The sequence below is a fragment of the Zootoca vivipara genome, chromosome 3 (assembly GCF_965207765.1).
Source record: "Zootoca vivipara chromosome 3, rZooViv2.hap1.1, whole genome shotgun sequence".
Taxonomy (NCBI): domain Eukaryota; kingdom Metazoa; phylum Chordata; class Lepidosauria; order Squamata; family Lacertidae; genus Zootoca; species Zootoca vivipara.
This window is the reverse complement of record NC_142586.1, coordinates 63,679,851-63,701,807: the sequence shown is the minus strand read 5'-3', so window position 1 is coordinate 63,701,807 and position 21,957 is coordinate 63,679,851. Positions and strand designations below refer to the sequence as shown.

The window sequence follows — 21,957 nt, the reverse complement described above, 5'->3', positions numbered from 1 at the left end:
AGCCAATCGGAAGCTACACCTTGGTTTTCATACATTTTCAGAAGTCAAACGGACTTCTGGAATGGATTCCATTCGAGAACCAAGGTGTGACTGTATGTCTTTTAAAATACATGATAAAAATATATTCCATTATTTTAAGGGTATCTACAGGTGAAACTCGGAAAATTAGAATATTGTCGAAAAGTGCATTTATTTCAGTAATGCAATTTATTATTTATTATTTTTCTTTTAATTTTTTAAAATGCTTTGTTTTGGAAATTCCACAATAATAAAGCAAATAGTTACAATAATACAAAAATAAACATCGCTATTACATTTCATTAATTACATTCCATTTATAAATGCACTTTTTGACGATATTCTAATTTTCCAAGTTTCACCTGTATGCATATAATTAACAAAACATAATTATATATAGAAATAATGAAGTGAAATAAAATCACTTCAAAATTTGGTTGGAAGCTTCATACTGGAAAAACCATGGGCATCAAAAGAATTTTTAATAAATTGTGGATATTGGAAAAAATATTTTGCTTTCAGCATTTTGATAATGTAAAGCCAACCACACCATGTTCCCAACCTGACATTCTTCTTCCAAAATTAAAGGAGTTAATTTTTTTAATACCGGTAGAATCTGAGTCAAGCTAGCAGCGGAGACCCTAGTCTATTTTCATTAGTTAAGAGGTTTTTCTTGTTTTATATTTTTGTAAACCACATTGAGGTTTCTTACAATCAAGCTGTTTATCAATTTTATAAAACAAACAATAAATTTTGGTTGTGATTCCTCGAAGACCTGCTCCATGCCTTGTAAGCCTTTTTCCCCACCTGGCCTAGGAGGGAGCGGCCCTGAATGATGGACTCCAGGAGGCTGCTGAGGTACTGTTTAGAGATTTCTTTCTTTCTTTCTTTCTTTCTTTCTTTCTTTCTTTCTTTCTTTCTTTCTTTCCTTTCTTTCTTTCTTTCTTTGTTGCTATTATTGCTGTTAATTTTTGTATCTTTATTTTTAGTTATTATGATTTATGTTGAAATTGTTCAGTTTGGTTGTGCACTTTTTGATGTGTTTTATTTAGTTTAAGATTACTTTTGCTTTGTTTGCAATTATATAAACATGTTGTAAGCCGCCTTGAGCATGGTTTTAACTATGGAAAGGCAGCATACAAATAAAATTATGATGATGAAAAATACACTGTGCAGCAGAAAAAAAGCCCAACACTTGATCTCAAGACAGCACAAATGCCTAGGTAAATAGATATGTGCCAAGTTGTTAACAAAAACTCCCAAAATGAAGTTATCTGATGTATCGCTAGAGGGAGCGAATTCCACAGGCAAAGTGACACAATGTTAAATAAATGAATTATGTGAAGAGCCGTAGTTTCGTCTGTCTGTCCTGAATCTCCTTCCTGAGCATCTGCTGGATTAAGAAACAGGAGTATTTTCTGACATGTTAATTATATAGCAAAAGAAAGAAAAAACAGCTCTCTGCTTTTACTGTAAAGGAACCTTTTAAATGTACCCCTCTATTAAAAATGCTCCATATCCTCTAACAACTAAATCATATCTGATCTGATTTGCATTATATTAAGCACATTTCCTGACCATGATCAAACCATAATAAATCAATAATCAATGGCAACTTGCCCTTCCATACAGATTGCTTCCATCTCCAGCCATCCCCAGAATAATTCCTCAAGAGATGTATGCATACTTTCAGAGAGCACTAACATTTTATAGTCATTATCTGCAATGCAGTACCTTCCATATCAACAGCCATAGCAATTCAAAGTTGAACAATTTCCAGTTACCTAAGAACCTTGACTACATATAATTGTACTAGATTTGGCCAAGTACAGTATTGGGTCTCTGTTTCCCAGGCTTTTTACAGGAGGAGAAATCCATGTCTACTCCAACTGCTGTAACTGGACCTGCTTGATCACAAACACCTACCACTACCGGTAGCAACCTTCAAACCATCCACCAGACTGATATGAAGCTGCAGTAAGTGGCATGAGAATGTTTGCTTGTCTTCTTTTGACAAGTGTCCACATTTAGGATGCTTCTGTGAGAAATTTATTATCCAGTTGCACCATAATTTAATACTGTGAGACTTTCTGGTGAATGCTTTGAAGACCAAAAAACCCCTCTACCTGAAGAACTGTTCAGCTACAATTTGTTACCAATTTTTCAATACTTCTGTAAAGACAAGATCTACCTTGCCAGACCTTTTGAGAATTTGGATTGTAAAATCTTATTATTAGGAATGCATTTTAGTTGCTGTTGTTCTTTTAATTGGATTGATTTTATGTTGTTTTATTCCATATTGTAAGTCACCTTGAAGACTACATGGTGGAAAATTAGCTACCAGACTAAGTTCAAGGTGCTGGTTTTAGTATATAAAACCTTATGCAAACTGGAATCAGGATACCAAAATATCATCTCACCCCTTACATATCCAGTTGACCCCTGCACTCTGCAGGTGAAGAAGGCCTCCTGCAAATACTATTTTATTTTGAGCTCTGTTCTGCACAATTTAGGAATTAGACCTTTAGTGCTGTGGTACCTACCCTTTTGAATTCATTCTCCTTAAATATTAAACAGACCCCCCCATCTCTGTTGTCTTGTTGGTGCCTACTAAAGACCTTCCTCTTCCTACAAGCCTTTTAGATCGAGTTCTTTCCCAGTTTGCATCTGTGTTCAAATTGTTTTTATTTATTGTTGTTTGCCACCCTAAACTCCTTTGGGAGGAAGTGTAGGATTTCTATGAATTTAAGCAGAATATAAGTTAAAACATAAACAAATTGATCTCAGAAAGCATTAGTTGTTCAGATACACATTCCTCTTCCTACTAACATAATGATTTGTGGAAACAACAATTGTTTGGTTAGAATTTACACAAATGCTTAGGCTTTGTTCACACACCATTTTAAACTATGGTTTAAAGGTTAGCACACAGCATGCGGATGCATACTGCTGAAAGGACAGGCATTTCACTTCTCTGCTCCTGCTATCACCATGCTGTTAGGAGCTAAGCCATGGTTTGGTTTAGTGTTATGTTCAAACCAAGGTTTGTGGCTTGTTTTCCCCAAACAAGCCACCTACCCAGCAGAGGAGCAAAACTGCTACAGCAGTTTGCAGCTTTAAACCATAGTTTAGTTTAACTCTCATTTAAAGTGACTTGTGAAGCAGGCCATAATATTTAGAAATTAATGTGGATGGTTGCAAGTTTATCAGGTGCTGTCTTATTGTTCTATTGTCATTTGACAGGTCAGAAGCAAAACCATGATCTTCAAAAAGAAAAACTAATTTGTTGACACAAATGAACAGCAGAGGGCAGTGTTTCACTGCTATTTTATTTAACAAACCTCAAGGTTTATGTGAAATACTAGGTGTATATAACAACATTCAATGTATTGTTTTAAAATCAAGATATGCTATGCTTATGGATTCATAAGAAAAAGCATGCCGAAACAAAATAACTTTCAATGATGCCTATGAATAGCAGTGATGCCAATAAAATAAAATTCACTGAAAAAGTATGATTACTGCTTGTAAGAGTACTACCATAATTACAATTCTAGAAAAGTTTACCCCAGATCAACTTGAAAATACTGAAAACCACTTTGTGTGTCAAAGAGTGGCTCCACCCAAACATCCAAATATTGTACCCCAAGGCTTCTTTAGCCACACCCTGTCCTACATCAAGTCTCCTCCATAGTTCCCTTCTGTGAGTGCCCAACAACGGTGCTCACTATTGGAAGAAGCCCTCCATTACTTTGCAGAGTAGCTTTATGTGCAGTTACATCAACGACGGTGTAAACAATGTTGATTTCAGGTCTGAAGGACATTAAAAACTATCTGTCAACTAGAGAGAACAGCGTCTCTTAGTATAACTCTGCTGTTTGTGGTTTGCTTCTCTGAAATGCCAGTTCATACTTATATACAGCAGTAATGACTCAATGAAGCCAGCATTACTGACTTCATAATTGTTCAGTGTGAAAAGTGACGAGACAGCTTAACTGAATGTCATGAATGTCACATGTATACATGTAATGAAATTTCAGCTAGCTTTTTTTTTTTTAGGTTCCTTGGAGTTTCACCTACCCCTGTGCCCCCAACACTTTGGGGTAGAGGAATATTTTAATCTGAAAAAATAGGGCCTTGAAGAAGGATCAACTCCAGCACTGCAATCACAATTTTAATTTATACTTTAGACACCAGCATGACTTTTTCAGATTTCTAAGCTAGCCAGAATACCAGGAACTGAAATTCGCTCACTCCTGTACTATACCATTAAAAAAACCACCTTAATGAGGCGTTAGAATGATTTTAAGCCTTCTCTGTCACTGAATGAGAAGCAGAGTAAAGAGCAAAAGGCACCCTTTCTTAGTCCTCTGATCAAGCCAGGAAGATCTGGCAAGGTACGCATGCAGGTGGTGCAAATAAGAACATGCACATTCAAAATCATGATACTCATTCAGTCCCACTCCACAGGCTGGATGAGTCATAGGAATACACATTACATCTATATGGCTACTAGTTGTTGCAAGTACTTGTACTCAATCTCTCTTCACTAGAACTTCCCTTCGTATCATAGACAGGCACTCATTTATTCACACAGTTGATACTGATGTGGTTGGTACTAGAGTGTTCATCTTACTTAGAACGTGTTAGAAATTTAGGTCCAACATTCACAGTCATTTGACATACAGTGTAAAAAGAAAACACTTCCTTATTACTCTAAATAAATGTGTTAAAGTGAGTGTCTACTGCCACAATACCTGAAAAGTTACACATACATTTTACTTCTAACAAACATTTCAAACTTTTTCCGTTTCCTCCACCTTCTCACTCTCCTTACAAGAAAGGAGAGATACCATTTCTTGTAGTTGGAAGACAGAAAGTATTTCTCAGGCTGTAACAGTTAAGTCTGAAACACCTCATGTGCTTGCAGTCAACCATGTCAACATCTGGAGCTGGTTGACTCTCCCCCTGCCCCACCCCCCCACCCCCAGGATTTGCTGCCCTGCCCTGGATTTTCTCCATGAATTCTCTGCATTCTGTATCCATCAGATATATGTCATACACACCCGGGTCTCTAGTGTTCCAAAATCCTCAATCCACTGAATGTCTCCAAACAATTTTTAAAACAAAACTTAAGTTTCAATCTTTAAACATCTAAGACCAGAATAGTCTCTCTATTTCATAGTTAATCCCACTACCATCAGTGTCGTTGGTTGTGTTAAACTGAGAGCAGATCATTGCTTTGAAATATTTGGTTTAAACCAACTGCTGTTAGAAAAATTCACAGCTCTATTTTGTACCTAGTGTTACAACATATTTAATGTGGAAAGAAAATTGCTCACTGTCATGAGTCTAACAACAGCTGGCCAACTGAACAATTTAAGAATGAATTTGAACTACCATATTTCTTCACTCCAAGTATAAACTGGCTTTTTGTTATAGGAATTCAATTGCTGGATACAGTTACATTGAGATTAGAAAAGGATATGCAGGGCAAGCTTTAAAATGTATTTTACCTATATTAAACAAATGAACTGACCTCTGTGGTGATGTCAGCTCAACCAGCACTTTACAACTGTAATAGAAGACATTTTGGCATATAACTGTATATGACATATGGAGTTTTAAGTTGTCCCAATTTACTATCAGAATGATAATAAACACATTAGCATTCTGAACGAGTTACTGTAAAGCCAAAACAGAATTGGTCTCTTTTGGTTATCCACATGGGATGCATATACATTCCACAGCACTGATATTGTAAAAGAAAAGAAAAAGTCATAGTTCTGTTTGTTAGTGCTAGTATTACTTAATGTTTATGAGAAAAGATCAAACAAAAATGACTAATAGGCAAAACTGAGGGGAAATCTCACAGAGATGCAGCAAAACATTTGCATAAGCTGAAAATATTTATTGCATATATTGCAATAAATATACTATACTGTCTACCATCACTGTTCTTTTTTCTATAAATGATGGAATGTTTCAACAAGCATCTCAGCAGGAAAGATAAAATTGAAGTTTCTAAACCCTGGGACTTCTAAGTATTGTTTACAGCAACTATTCCCAACCATTCAGCAATATACTGATGAATTTCCAAAGCTCTTCGTTTCCAAAATTAAATTGTAAAGGAGTTTGGGGGCAGAGGGGGTTATAGCTTCCCTCAAAGCACACTAATTAATTCACTCCAATTTAATGATTTTGTGTTTATGAGCAGCTCCATAGTCCACTTTTTAATGAATAAGATGAAGTGAGCACTTGAACTTCAGAAGTTAAAACAGATGTTTGCTACGTTATTTATGTAGAAAGGTTGTGCCTGGGGTCAAGGATAATGGAAATTAAGCAAAAGGAAGTTTACTTTTAAGACATGGGATGTTGCAAAAAAATATGAAACCAAGGATCAAATGGCCGAGAGAAAACTCACAGTGTAAAATTTAGTGAAATAATATGGTAATTAAATGACATGACTAAAGAGTAAATATGAGGGGAGAGAGAAATGAAACTTTTTTTATAACTTACAAGTACAGAATTCTCTGGCATTTGAAAGATCAAAAACAAGCAAGCTTCTGTGAGTACAGAAGACACCAGAGAATATAAAGTACCTCTGCCAATATAAAATCACTAATCCTAAAGTACTTTGTAATCTAAGAAATAGTGTTGCATTTGAAATACACTGTTCTATAAACTTCCTAATTTAAAGTGTAAACATGTAGGGAAATTGACCTAACTCAACCACATGAGTTCAACCAAATTTACACAGCAGTAAATGTACTTGCAAGAGATTTATTTCTAGGTAAGTGTGCATAGAGCTGCAGCTTTAGAATTTTAATCCAAAGACACTTCCCCACTCCTATTTAGACATAAATTACAAGGATTTAAAAGTTATTATAGCTGCAATACTTTGCCCACTTATCTGGAAATAAGAACCACTGAACTCAACGGGATTTACCTCCAGGTAGACATGTATAGACTGCGCTGTACATGGCTTAATAAAGAACTGCTCCAATATGTGTGTCACATGCTTGAGTTCTGGACAAAAGTGCTGCTGCATAGAATCACCATCGCAGAGACAACAGAACCATCAATACATTTCAAAATGGAAACATTTCATACCTGTTAGAGTGATAGTTCCCAGCATTTTCTGTACCCTTTGGCAATCTGGATTTTCCTCTCCTCAAAGCAAGACACTCCTTTATTTTTATTTCTCCAAGTCACAGTGCAATCAGAAGGAGGGGGGTAGGAGGGAAGCAGAGCTAACAGAAACACGCTTCAGTCCTTCAGTGTCTGATGAAAAAAGCAGACTGAAGTTGTGTTTCAGCAGACTGGTCCTTGACAGACAGCTCTCTGTGGCCCACCCCCCTCCTTAGCTGCTCATTGAGTGGGCAGGTTATATTCCTAAATTTAACAATGAGATCTCCACCCTCTGACCAAACCACACCCCCTATTGTAAGGGCTTTATGCAGATCACTGAAAGTCCTTTAGATCAAGGAGGGTGTAACATACCTCTCTTTCATATTTACTACATGCCTACTAAGTGAAAGGAGAAAAATTTCCAGAACCACTTTCTATATACAAAAATAAAAATATTCCAGCAACCAGACTCTTTCCTCTAGGAACTTTAATCTCATATATACAGTTTAATACCATACTGATTTATGGTTGAAAGTTCAGTGAAGAACCTTGCAACCTTGTAACACCTCAAAAGCAATTATTATGGCAATTATGGCATAGTATGTCATAGGCTGGAAACCACTGCATCAGCTGCAAGAAACATTATATTCAATTGACAATTATGTATACATATTTGGGGTGCAGGATGGGGGGATTTGCACACAGTGGGATCAAATTGCAATGAAATACAAATAGTGTGGAACATTTTCATTAATGTTCAAATGTATGAAATTTGTCGGACTGCAGACAAGCAAATTACATACATGTCTAACATTTTGCTTAATCCATAGCTGTGGATACAATAAACTATGGTTTGGTTCAGCATTATGTATGAACATTATGTTAAATGTATGAATACATTTAATATGTCTAGCTTTCTCCTAAATAGCTTGGGCATATCAGGATTCTGTCACCACGGAGGGGATTCACCATGCCATTCCTATGTAGTCCTGATGACTAAACCCAGGAATAAAGCTTCTCTCACATGGATCCATAATGGAAGGGAAAGGCTGAAACCTCCTTCCTTTGCACCTTGATCCCAATCCCATCTAACTCCAGAGGCTATTATTTTAAAAGGGAGGGAAAAAATGAACACTCACACATTTAGTTTTACATTTCATTTGGCCCAGAGTGTGCACTGTAGAGGAAGGTGAGTAATGACAAATGAGTTGTCCTTCAGACACTATCTAACATTACTATTCTTCTCACTGAACAATCCCAATAACTTCTAACCCAGAATTCCAATGAATAATTTGAAAACCATTGATTTGCTTTTGCCCTAACCTTAGCAAAAACAAAACACAAACCCAAGACTGATAAAGGCAATGTTGCAACAGCATGACTCTTTTTCCCATGGTGAATGTATCACATTTAAAACTATAATTAAAAAAGTAGAAGCTGCAACAAAATATTGCAGCACGGATTGCTCAAATTCAGGTTGCCAGTCAGCTATGCTCTCTCCATGACACTCCCCTCCAAAAAAAGCAAGCCTTCAGTGGTCACTGACTATTTCAAGCTACTTTTGGAGAGAACCTTTCCCAATGAAGCTGAAGGCTGGAAGTCTCAGGACAGACAAAAGAAAGTACAATACTTATTCATCAAGCACAGTTAAAACTATGGAATTAACTCCCAAGTGGTAGTAATGGCCACTGAATTGGATAACTTTTTTAAAAAAATCAGATAACTTAATGGAAGATAAGGCTATCGATGACCACTAGCTATGATGGCTATATTTTCTACCTTCTACCTCCATGGCTTCTACATTTCTACCTATATTTTCTATGGTTGGAGACAGTATACCACTGAATACTCATTGTTGAGAATCACAGGAGAGGGGAAAGCCGTTGTGCTCAGGTTCTGCTTGCAGACTTCCTGTGGGCATCTGGTTGTCCACTGTGAAGACATGGAGTGCTGGACTAGATTGGCCTATAGCTTGATCTTTTGGGCTCCTCTTAAGCATTTATGCACTAAGGAAGCAAGCATTATGCTTATGTAGTCCTCTCTCCACTGTGCTCTGCTTAATGAATTGTGTCTTGGTTTACAGCAAACCAGTTTAGCATTATATCTGAACTGGGAAACTATGGTTTGCACTTGCCCTGAAAACCATGATTGTAAACTAGGGACATTTCTGATTCTCCATCAAGACCCTCCAGAAGTCAAAAGTATGTCAGAAAGAGCAAAGAAAAAAGAAAAAGAAAAAAGAAACATGAGAGCTGTAATCTGATAATGTCCAGAAAAATACTTCCTATTTTCTGCTAGGACTAGCATCTGACAAGCAAATGTTTGATGGAAACCAGATGTGTCTCAGTGGTAAAATAGAAATATGTCTAGCTAATCTCAAGATAAAGCAGGCACACATTTTCTGCACTTTCCATACCAACAGGTCCAGTTCTTCTGTAGGAAAAAGTAATGTGAGAAGTGGCCCCTTGACTCATTGGTAAGCCCTCTCTTGTATTTCAGTGATTTAGCTAGTCTGGAATGCAGAAGAATTTACCTGCTTTGTTTAAGAAAGAGTTCAGCTACTCCTATTACCTTGTGAACATTTTCCTTCAATGAAATGCCCAGCCCCATACACTACCACAAACCAGTCACCTCTAAATGAAAGAGACTGTATTATTTTTTGAATCCCAATATACGAGTTTTTAAGTCTTACAGACTTTTTGGTGTACAACCCTTTACAGTCTTCACTTCATTTATACCCCCATCATATTGACAAAGGAAGATGCTGTTGTTGAAGGCTACCCAGCAAGCTTGACAGATGCGCAGAGATTTGGTGTCCATACTCAATCTTCAACACTCTTACACATATTTCAGCACTTGTTTTTTGCTCCCAAGTTATGCTATTGTTCTGAAGACCAACATTAGTGAGTCTCCAACTTTTATTTGTTTTGGTATTAAAATCCTTACCTGAGGAGTTCCTTGTACCAAACATTCATTCTGGTATACGGTACTCTAAATTCCTAAGCTTAAAAGGTCTAGGATGCCTACTGGGCCAGGTAGAAGGTGCTACTACGGTATATAAAGCCCTTAACAACTCATGATCAGTTTACCTGTGAGATCACTTCATCCCATATATGCCCACTCGATTGCTTTGATTTGTGGAACTGCCACTTTTACAGGTGGCACATAATATCTGTTCCACATTTGTAAGAAATTAATTAGTGTGGCAGTGCATATACTTTGGAATTCCCTGCCAATTGATATAGCTGTACAGTCGTACCTTGGTTTTGGAACAGCCTAGTTCTTGAAGGGTTTGGCTCCCGAACGATCAAAACCCAGAAGTGACTGTTCCAGTTTTCAAATGTTCTTTTGGAAGCCGAATGTCTGACAGGGCTTCTGATTGGCTGCAGGAGCTTCTTGCAGCCAATCAGAAGCCGCACTTTGATTTTCAAATGCTTTGGAAGTCGAGCAGACTTCCAGAACGGATTACGTTCAACTTCCAAGGTACGACTGTACTCTTCTTGCTGCCTGCTAAAATCAATTGTGTTTAGACAAATGTATTTGGGTATCTAGAACACTGATGTGTTTTAATCTGTTTTAGTTTTAAATTTTTTAATGTTTTAAATAGGTTTTGCATGTTGATGTTTTTTGTAAACTACTTTGAGGTTGTTGTTTTTTAATCAAAAGGTATATAACTTGTATGAAATAAAAACAATATTCCTAATTGCCACCATTATCCCTACTGCGCTCTCTCTCTCTCTCTCTCTCTCTCTCTCTCTCTCTCTCTCTCTCTCTCACACACACACACACACACACACACACACAGAGCTTCCTTTGGTTTTTCTCCTTTCTTCCCAAACTGAGTTCCCCACTTTCCCCTTCCTTCTACATACAAAGTAGTCTATGATACCTAAGCTTGGAGGGCGCAGACTGCACTGCAGACACTCCTGCCTACAAAAATGAAGCAAGAGCCTTGCTGAAAGAAAATATGCAGAGCACTGTTAGATAAGGCCAGAGGCCCATCTAGTCCAGCATTCTGTTCTCAATGGCCCATCATGTCTATGGGAAGCTCACAAGCAAGACCTGCATGCAGCAACGCTCTCCCTCATGCAGTCCCACCACATGGCTAAAGGATAGAGAGAGAGAATTCTACTCTCTATCTGCATAATAGGGGCTTCCATTTCAACTTTTATTTCAAGCAACTATGTGCAGATTGTTTGTACAGTGCTCTTAGGACATCAAGGGCTAATTGGCTGCACACAATTCATATCCGACTCGTGATTTCTCACAGACTTGGGATGACCGGCAGCATCTTTAGTTGTGCTTCTCAGAATGACAGAATAGGACGTTTTCTATGAGTTTTCTTCTCTACACAGTATGACCATTCCCTGACAGCGACATAAATTGCCATTTATGTAGGAAGTAGATGGAAATACGTAATGGAATGGGTCCTTCCTTTGCCACAAGGTGCATCAGTTCCCAAAGCATCTGGGAAAGAATGATTGTCGTCTCCTATATTCTGAGCTCCAAGCTTTGAGTCTACCAAGGTGGAAGCTCCTAAAACTTGAGAAGGAAGTATGTGGACCTCTGAACTTAAGCTGGACTTCATTGCTTTACAGTGATACCTTGGGTTAAGAACTGGAGGTCCGTTCTTAACCTGAAACTGTTCTTAACCTGAGGTACCACTTTAGTTAATGGGGCCTCCTGTTGCCGTGCAATTTCTGTTCTCATCCTGAAGCAAAGTTCTTAACCTGAGGTACTATTTCTGGGTTAGCAGAGTCTGTAACAAACAAGTGCAGCCCAATCTGAAAGAGTACCCCAGAGTCCATTTGTGGACCCATGCAGTGTCTTCAACCCCTGCTGATGCAGCATCATGCCCAGAAAAGCTATTGCAGGTGTGGAGGGAAATTGTACCTAAATGAGAACCCCACCCCAAGGATTACATTTCTGTAGCCCACTGCAATGCTTTTGCAAGCTATTTTGCTAATAAAATTGCTCTAATCTGGCTTAGCCTGCATGCTGTTAGGAAACTTGTTTATAAAAGACATCACTGAAGTAGCTATTCAAAATTGCTTTGGTCAATTGATCTTGTTTTCCTTGAGGATGCAGACAGTGTCCTTCAGACTCCTGAAGCAAGAAGTACCAATGATTGGACAGAAAACAAGGCCACTTCATATATCCACAGGAAAGAATCTGTAATTGTGATTGATCCAGTATTAGTTTTGGTTAAGAATGCAGAACTGACATCAAATCTCAATTACCAAGCATCATTGTTGGCTTCTATAGGTCATTCCAACTGCATTTCAAAAAAGTGGCTGAATTGGCAAGTATGTATTAATGATTACAGAGTAATGTGTTCTAATGAAATGGGTTCATCCTGATTCTACAGATTCAGTTTAGTCACAGTGGAACAGTTTGTGCTACTGTGATAAAGAAGCACCCTCTCCATCACTCCCAAGCGAGGTAGATTTGGAAGGTTATGTCAAAACCTATGTTTTGACCAATGACCTCACACTTTCACTGCATATCAGCCATGTCACATAAAGTGATGGAATCACAGCCAAATCAGCAGCGTATAATATTGGATACACTCCTCAGCTGCTTGCTTAACTACAGGTTGAGGCTAAAGTGGAGATTGAATTCTTATACTGGCTTAAATAACTTGCCAGTATGATTAGAGTTAAATATTTGAGGTTTGTACCCAAATAGGCCATGAAATGAAGAAATCTAGACTATAAACACTGCGTCATCCCTGACATTGCCCAATCAAACTGTTTAAAAGCTGTCTTAATCAGTAGGACAAAGCTGCTTTTAAGAACATCAGCTTAATTGGACTGTGGATAAGGCTGCCCAGTACATTTCCCCTTCCTGACTCACAATTGGAATTAAGAGAGCTTTGCCTACACAAAATCATTATCAAACATGTAAAAAGTGAATATGTTGTCTTAATAGCAGCTTTTGTATATAGAAAGAAGGAAGTAACAGAGTGTTTCCTATGAGCCCAAAACTGGATAAGCTTTAACTGCAGGGAATGTGCATATGAAAGTTTTTGAAGTTATGCCTCTATATCAAAGGGTTTCTGAAAAAACAAATACAATCTTAACAATGGAGAAGATGAAAAGCTCTTTATAACATCAACAGAAACCATATATACTGTTCCCTTTATAGCAGAGAATGATAAATTTAAAACAAAAGCTACTGTTAGTACTACTTATTTAAATCCTCATGTGACTTTTTGAAAACTTGTATCAGTACTAGTATCAGTCAAATACACTAGAACAACAGAAATCTGCACTTAAAAGCAGCTGGTCAGTCAAAATCAGTGTGTCAAGTTTCACCCTGAAGATTGTCAGGTTATGGCACTGCAGTGATGGGAAAAACTATAAATAATATGTGTTGCAAACATGGTTGGCGTAAAAAACAGGCTGAAACAAATTTGGTGAGATTTTGTACTACCATCTTTAATTAAAATAAAACTTCATTTCTGAGCTATGAGGCCTGCAGACATATGCCTTTTAAAAGTATGATTCTATTAATGGACAAGATAAGAAACAGACATATAAGAGGCTGTGGCTCAGCAGCAAGAGCAGGTGTGTTCAGGCAGAAAAAGTTTCTAACATTCAGAGGTATCTCCAAATTAAGCAAGCATGCAGTCCACTTGGGTATATTAAACCAACATAAAAACACCGAAACATTTACACAATGATTGAGAAACTCATAAGAGTTACTTGGGCTTTCTGACAACAGGTTTTTCTAGTGAGCTAGAAGAAGCCACAAGAAATCAAAGCCTAATTCTATGTGGATGAACTTGCTGTGTGTTTTCTTTGCAGCACAGTTTGTTCGGGGCTTCTCTAGAGATATCAACTATTAGTAAGGGAGTGAAGAATGAAAACATAGACTACTTCAAAAACACTGGGCCTAATCCAGTTCACCTTGGATACAACACCACACACAAGATTCCCATAGGGTTCAGAAAGCCCCATTTCTTATAAGGGTTTACACACAGGGGCTGTTGAAAGAAATGAAAGGTCCATGCATGGATATTGTGCACCCAATTTGACTATAACTTGTATATGCTCCAGAACACAAGTAACTAAAAAAATAGAGAGAAATAAGGTTGGATGAGGATATGGGAGGAGTGCATGTGCTTCCCTTTCCCTGCAAGGGCTCCTTATATAGCCCACACATGTAAGCACTTAGGTGAAGGCAGGAAAAACGGAGCCATATTGGGCAATACAGGCAACCGATGCATGTTGGTACAGTACCTGCAGGGGAACTAGATCGAACCTTTACCATTACAAAGAATCAGTAACATTACTGATTATGATTGGACCAGGCGGTGAGGGCTGCTCTATCCAGGCACCTGCTCTTCCCCAAAAGGTGGTCATTACTATCAAAGCTGGCAATGCCAATCATTTGTTTAGGGGAGGGCATCCCCAATTAAGGATCTTGGGATCAAAGTGTTAAATTAATAAAGTGAAGTTTTGTACTATAGGAAAGGGTTCGAGGTACCAATTTCCTTTTGTGTCTTCCATAGTCCTGGGTAAACTTCCATGTCATTATAGGCATCTACTTACCATCTGTTATGACTGCTTCTCCATGCTCCTTTTTCAGCTCTTCTGGCTTAAGGTTGAGCTCCACTTGTTCTTCTGCAATTCCATTAATAATGGATATCTGTCCATTCTTCTGTAAAAGCTGCACAGGCCAAGGGGGAGAGTGGAGGAAGAAAGAGAGCAACAACTTTTGTAAGTCAAGCCTCATGCTAGGGGGGGGAAATCACATTTACTTTTTTTCTTCATAGAGATGAACGTGCTTTATCATTTATAAAATACATTATGTACTACACGTTGTATTAAAATATTATCGACCCACATTTCAGCATAAACTGCATTTTTTAAAAACAAAAGTGTAATGCTAGACATCTCTAAAATCTTTAAAAAGTATGAAATACAGGATTGCAGAATCAAGCACAGATCAATTGCTCAAAATAAAACATCTGGGGTCAACTCTCAGGATGAAATTTGTGAGAAGTCCTATGTGCAGTTAGTATTTACACTCTTTAACTTATTGGTATCCAGGCCAAATATGGGCCTTGATAGCTTTAGATAATGGTGGGATGTGTGTCATAAACATTCCTTGTGTCTCTCTCAGACTTCTATACTGCCATACAAAGAATTACATGATACAAGGTAAAAAGACAGACCCTTGATCTACAAATCAAGAATTTATTTAAAAGTTTAGGCTATTTCTCAAAGAAAGCACCAGGTAAAATAAACAAGAGTACACAATAAGTCTTTATCTATGATGACTCTACAATGATACAACTGTAACCACAGGCAGGACAGCTATACAGTACTGTATACAAAAAGTTAAAAACTCAGAATATATTGTTTATCTTCTTACTGTGGGCAAAAAAAATCACAAAGTAAAAGTTATGACAGCATCTTTACCTCTCAAAATATTTTTGCATTAATGATGCACGGACTCTTTTGGAAAGGTACATTCTCCCACAGCACTAACTTTGTGGGTCAATTCAATCTGTCCCACTGCATTAGCACCTCAGAGCTACTTGTTTTACTTTGCACTCACATTAACTGCCTCATTTCTCAGAAAGTTCTGTTCTGCAATTTAATCCAATTATGTCAACTATATTAAAGCAGTGTTCTCAATTCCATTTGGAATGACTCAACTCAGTCAGATCCAAAGCAATTGTTTTGGAACATGGCTGAGAAGCAAAAAAAAACACACACAAAAAAACACTTTGCTAAGAACACGCAACTGAGGAATACAGGAAATAGCACTATGACAGTTTGACATTATTTATTCATTTATTGACATTTTCCGCTACCTTTGTTGAGGAGAGGTCATACTATATTTAATCCTCACAAAACCAATGGCTTATCCAAAGTCACTCACTTAGCTTCATGGGGGGGGGGACCCGGATTTGCATAACATCATTAAAAATGCATGCTGCATGAGCCAGCAATTCATTTACTGCTCACTTGACCTCTAGTTTATGTACTCTTTTAACATTTGTGTACTTGGGTAACTTATTTTCACACCAAGGATCACTGTCTGAAATTTTCATCCTCCCAACACAAAGAACACATTGCTAAAGGTTCTTTGCTTGATGTTTGTTTACACGGCAATAGTCTGTTCAACACTGTTTTTTGCAGCTATCCAGACAGGCAGTTGTGGCATGTGCACTAGAGTCAAAATGCAACTTCTAGAAACTTGACCAAGGACTGGAATGAGAAGAATTCTAGTACATGTGCACACACTAACGAGATATATCCCCCAAAGGCAAAACAGGGAAACTTGTTTTAACAGGAAAATAAAGTAAAAAAGGGACTGAAAGGTGTGAGGTTGCTACCAGATGACATTCTTCTTGAAAATTCATCCCAGGTTACATGATTTGGGGGGGCTTACATGATGATAGCTGTTTACTGAGCACTGGTTCTGATTTATTTGCAGGGAGGGTATATAAGGCTGCATCAAGCAAGTACTTATCCCACATTCTCCAAAGTGTTTTCCTGACACTTTCCGATTCTTTTTTTCTTTTTGCCAAATCCACTTTAACTGTACAACCTGAATTTGCAGGTATGCAACTGAATCCCATCCATAAAGAACAACAGTTTGGAAATGCCCAGGGGGTTATTCCTTCCATATTTATACAATACATAAAAACTAAGGGTGGAACCCAATTGATGCTCTTGGCTCACAGAAGAGCTTTTAATGTTGTGAAGGCATCTGTTAACAGAAAATGAGAGGATTTTTGCCTATTCTGCCTGCAGGCCCTCAAATAATCTTCCACCTTGCACCAAGTGGATTCCACCCTATTCTTATTTCCTAAAAGGAAAACTGATGAAACAATTGGCTTTAAAACACACAAACAATGAATTGTATTCAAATGGGTTGCATCCTTCCATGAATGGAAGGGGAACTAATTTCTGCTGACTTTCCATTCCCCCTGTGACCCCCTCAACTCACCATCTCCTCAAATATAGCATTCAGAAACTCAGTATTAACATGCTGATGAATGTAGCAAGCTTTGCCCATTATTCTCAGAGAATAAGGCAGATACAGCTATGTCTTCCTCCACTTCTAATCACCATCATTCCCAACATTCCTCATGCCAGACCCAGGATCATTCCAAGGATTCCACATACCAGGCCCAAATGCATTAGTGCTAATTTTGCCCCCTTGTCTTAATCCTTCTACATCAGTTCTACTACAGATTCCTAAAATAAGCCAGATCCAGCTGTCTGAACAACTGATTAAACTAAATGGCATACTGAAATATTTTTACACACTGTTAAAACGTCTGTGTTGATAGATTACTCAGCTGCACCATATACCCTGTAACATTTGAAAATCCTTAACTGACACTGTAGTAACCATTTTAGTATTGATTATATCACCCTAGGTTATAGACTGAAAGCAGTTGACCAGCAATGGAAAGAGCAAAATAACGGCAAGTCTACAAACTCACACATTATTTTTAAAAGCAACAAAAAACCAGCAGAAGAGAGAGCCTTTCCGCATGAGCAAAAAAATCTAACACTAATCAAATCCAACCATTTCCCATAAAAATCAATCCACTGTAAGCAAGTAGTTAGCCTCCATACTGTCACTATAAAGATTTTACTGGGAGAGAAAAAAACAGAACTGCTTCAAGATCAAATGAGGCCAATCTAAACAAAATCACACATTTCCTCACATTTTTGCCAGTTTTGCTTGCTGCAGCAGGCATAAGATAGGGAAGAGGAGGAGGAGGAGGAGGAGGAAGAAGAAGGGAAAGGGTGGAATACCTCCTGGTCTCTCAAAGCTATAGCAGTGGTGGCTGGGCAGTCCTAATTCTAAATCCACACCAAATAACTATCCTAGTTTAATAGTGAACAAAAAGAGCAACTTGAATAATATATCTCCGTATTAGCTACCCAGGCACAAGTACATAGTCCCAGTGAGAAAAAGGGCAACCACACCAATCCACTGTTGGGGGGGGTATTTACTGGGTTTTTATATATTGTTTAAATTTTATTACAGTTTAATCAATGATTATCTTTTATATGTTTTTAGCTTTCTGAACTTTGTCTTGTTTTTTTGTGTGTAAGCCACCTTGAATCCCGGTCCAGGAAAAAGGTGAGCTATAAACAAATATAACAACAATAATAATATGACAGACACAATCCAGCTCCCCTTGCCCTTCTTAGGAGCAACAGCATCAGTAAAATGTTCAGGAGTCATGTGGATGATTGGTCTCTATTCGGATTCCCCTTGTAAGTCACTTTGATTTACTTTTGCTTAAAAAGTGGCTGGTAAGTTTGATAAATAATAACAAGGTAATTGTAGTTCTATGTGGACAAACTTTCAATGTTAATGAAAACATTAATAGTTGTTGATTTTCTTTCTTTTTAAAATTAACAAGCATTTCAAATAGTTCTAAATCCCTTAGTTCAGAAGTGGATACAGTATATAATTACTGTATGGTTATCAAGGTTATTGATAATTGTTCCGGTGGAGATTACGAAGATTTCAAGGAGCTAAGTACAGCTGACAGATATACACATCAGCAGGCCCAAAAACCAGTTAGAGAGCCTTCTTATATGCTGTCCTCTAGCTTTTGTGAGCGCTCAGCGGTCACTGAACCACCCTGGTGAGATCACCCAGGCAACTGTTTTCATTACAGAGGGGATAATTGTTTTCAAGCACTCAAATTGTTGGCCCAAGTGCCTGGTAATCTGCAAAAATCTGCCTACTGGATGGTGTTTTTAGTCTGAAATATCTCAGAAGGTTCCTTACCCATGCTTTTGTGAATGCCCTGCAAATATTAAATCATTACACACACCACAGAAGGCTGTTGATGTTGGATGTTATATGCTCAATCTTTTTAGGATTCAGCCACAAAACATGAACAATTAAAACAATGGGAAGGTAATATTTAATATGCCTAGCACTAATAAAGCACATGAAGAAGAGTTTTAACCCCATGGGGAAAGACCCATGCTTTGTCTTAATTTTTCTTTGGCAGCTTCAGTCACCACAAAATAAAAAAACCAGTACCAATTTTTTTAAAAAAATAGTTGTCATATATCAGAGCATATTTTTAAAGAGTACAGGATGCTCTTAATATGGCTCACAGTCCAGAACAGCCAACCCTTTTTCTTGTAAACGGATTTGAAGTATCAGCTCTGCCTAGAAGTCTCCATTTTTCTGTAGGATGTAAAGCAACAGAATTTCCCCAAGACTGGTGAAACAACATTTTGCCAATGAAATTAAGCAATTAAGCAATAAAAATGATGCATCAGATGTCAAGGAAATAAACAACTATCTGACTTTTAGAAGACATCTGAAGGCAGCCATTTAGAAGTTTTTAATGTTTGAGGTTTTATTCTGTTTTAGTGTTCTGTTGGGAGCTGCCCAGAGTGGCTGGGAAAACCCAGCCAGATGGGCGGGGTATATATAATAATAATAATTTATAATAATAATAATTTATTATTTATACCCCGCCCATCTGGCCGGGTTCCCCCAGCCACTCTGGGCGGCTTCCAACAAAACACTAAAATACAGAGATCCATCAAACATTAAAAGCTTCCCTAAACAGGGCTGCCTTGAGATGCCTTCTAAAGGTCTGGTACTTGTTGTTCTCTTTGACCTCTAGTGGGAGGGCATTCCACAGGGTGGGTGCCACTACCGAGAAGGCCCTCTGCCTGGTTCCCTGTAACTTGGCTTCTCGTAGCGAGGGAACCGCCAGAAGGCCCTCGGCGGTGGACCTCAGTGTCCGGGCAGAACGAAGGGGGTGGAGACGCTCCTTCAGGTATACTGGACTGAGGCCATTTAGGGCTTTAAAAGTCAGCACCAACACTTTGAATTGTGCTCAGAAACGTACTGGGAGCCAATGTAGGTCTTTCAGGACCAGTGTTATGTGGTCTTGGCGGCCACTCCCAGTCACCAGTCTAGCTGCCGCATTCTGGGTTAGTTGTAGTTTCCGGGTCACCTTCAAAGGTAGCCCCACGTAGAGCGCATTGCAGTAGTCCAAGCGAGAGATAACTGATGATGATGCATCAAGTTTCAGATGAGGTGCTATCAGAACTATATTAAAGCACACAAAAAGATTCCTCAACGTGTATTAATTTGGTAAGTCAAGAGAATTAAGTGCAAACCTGAACAATATTTATGAAATTGCATCCCTCTTCCATGCTACCTACCGGTAGTTCTTCCAGCTCTCCTAAGAGAAATGTGGTACATAGTTCTACATAATCTTCACTATTGGGGCATGCTCTTAGAATCACTCCTCCAATGCTACTTTGCCTCTACCTGGTTCCTACACACACCCTCAAATCTACATACTGGTATTACTTCCTGAATGAGCTGGTCTTGCAAAAGAGAGAGGCCCACCAGCTTGCTCTCCCATTTAGTAACCTTAGTGAAACTGGTATATTTTCTTTAATCTTAACTAAGCACTAGTCCAACCACATCTAGAGTATTATGTCCCGTTCCAGACACCACATCTGAAGAAAGATATAAACAAATTGGAAAGTGTTCAGAAGAGAACAATTAATACAGTATGGTCAACATTATGGAAAGTAGGTCCTAGGAGGAAAGGTTGGAGGAACTGAGTATATTTAGTCGAGCAAAGAGAAGACTGAAGGGAACATGATAGATTTTAGTTCAGTATTTCTCTTACTTGCTTTTGTTTCTTATGTGTCAACATTTTGCTCTTAGCTATTTGCTGATTTCTCTCTGGATCAGATTCTGAGTTTTGGATCTGGTTCTCACTAGTATCATCTAGAGCAGTGGTTCCGAACCTGGGGGCCAAAGAATTATCCCAAGAGGTCTGTGAAACCCTGTGCTGAAGCTTACTTTTAAACAAAATGTTGGTGAAGAAAGGAAGGCGTGGCAGGATTATCCCTGCATGCTTAGGTACATGTTCAGGTTGCTTCTGTCTGCCAGCTGTAAGCACTTTCTTCCTCCTGTGCTGGGGCTAGCTGCAGGGTGGAAAAAATGGGTGAGGAGGACTCGTAGAGATATCACCACATGCTCAGGCAAATGCTGCCTGTCAGAGAGGGGCAATCATCTCCTTTGCCCCATGCTGGTGCTTGCTTTTTAAAAAATAAAGTTGGGGGAGAAGAAAGGAGTAGTGGGAATATCCATTACATACTTTGATTATAGGTAGGTAGCCGTGTTGGTCTGACGTAGTCAAAATAAAAAAATATGAGCACACGAAAGCTCATACCAATGACAAACTTAGTTGGTCTCTAAGTTGCTACTGGAAGTAATTTTTATTTTTATTTTTTGTTTCGACACTTTGATTATGTATTTGGTCAATTAATGGAAGCTAAAATTACAACAATCAGCATGTGGGGGTCTCGAGATTAAAAAGGGGTCCACTGGTCTAGACCCTAGGGCAGAGATTTTCAACCTTTTTGGGTCCATGGCTCCTCTGACCAACTACATTATTTCTGTGGGACTCATGAACCCAGTTATGTCACCCCTTGCCTGCAGAGCTGGCAGCTTCTCACCCTTTTTTGAACACCCTTGTGGAGTGATTCCTCAGCTTCCTCTCCATTCCCTTCTCCTTGGGAGTCCTCTGGGTAACTGCTGCTGCTGCCCCTGGTGTCTGAACTGCCCCCCCATGCCCCATCCTGGGGTGCCTCCTCACACTGTCCCACAGGGGCCTGGGACTTTTCTGTCCATTCCCAGCAGCAAGGAATGCTGGACTAGCTGGCTGAGCCCCCCGCTCATTTGCTTTCTCTGAGCCCACACCAGCTCCTAGCCTCCTAGCAACCAGCACCCCCTGGCCGGCCCCAGAGGCACTATTTGCCTGCA

General features: G+C 38.7%; 1 protein-coding gene across 2 annotated transcripts in view; it reads right to left on the bottom strand.

Moving 5' to 3' along the window:
• AKAP12 (A-kinase anchoring protein 12) overlaps positions 1-21,957 on the bottom strand; it is a 65,800-nt gene that overhangs the window by 13,507 nt on the left and 30,336 nt on the right. Inside the window, exon 2 of one of the 2 annotated variants that reach the window (XM_035108752.3) lies at positions 14,706-14,823. In XM_035108752.3, the coding sequence (XP_034964643.1) occupies positions 14,706-14,823 (118 nt within the window). Of the gene's footprint in view, positions 1-7,131; positions 7,401-14,705; positions 14,824-21,957 lie in introns of those variants that run through there. The other variant, XM_035108753.3, reaches the window with a different exon arrangement.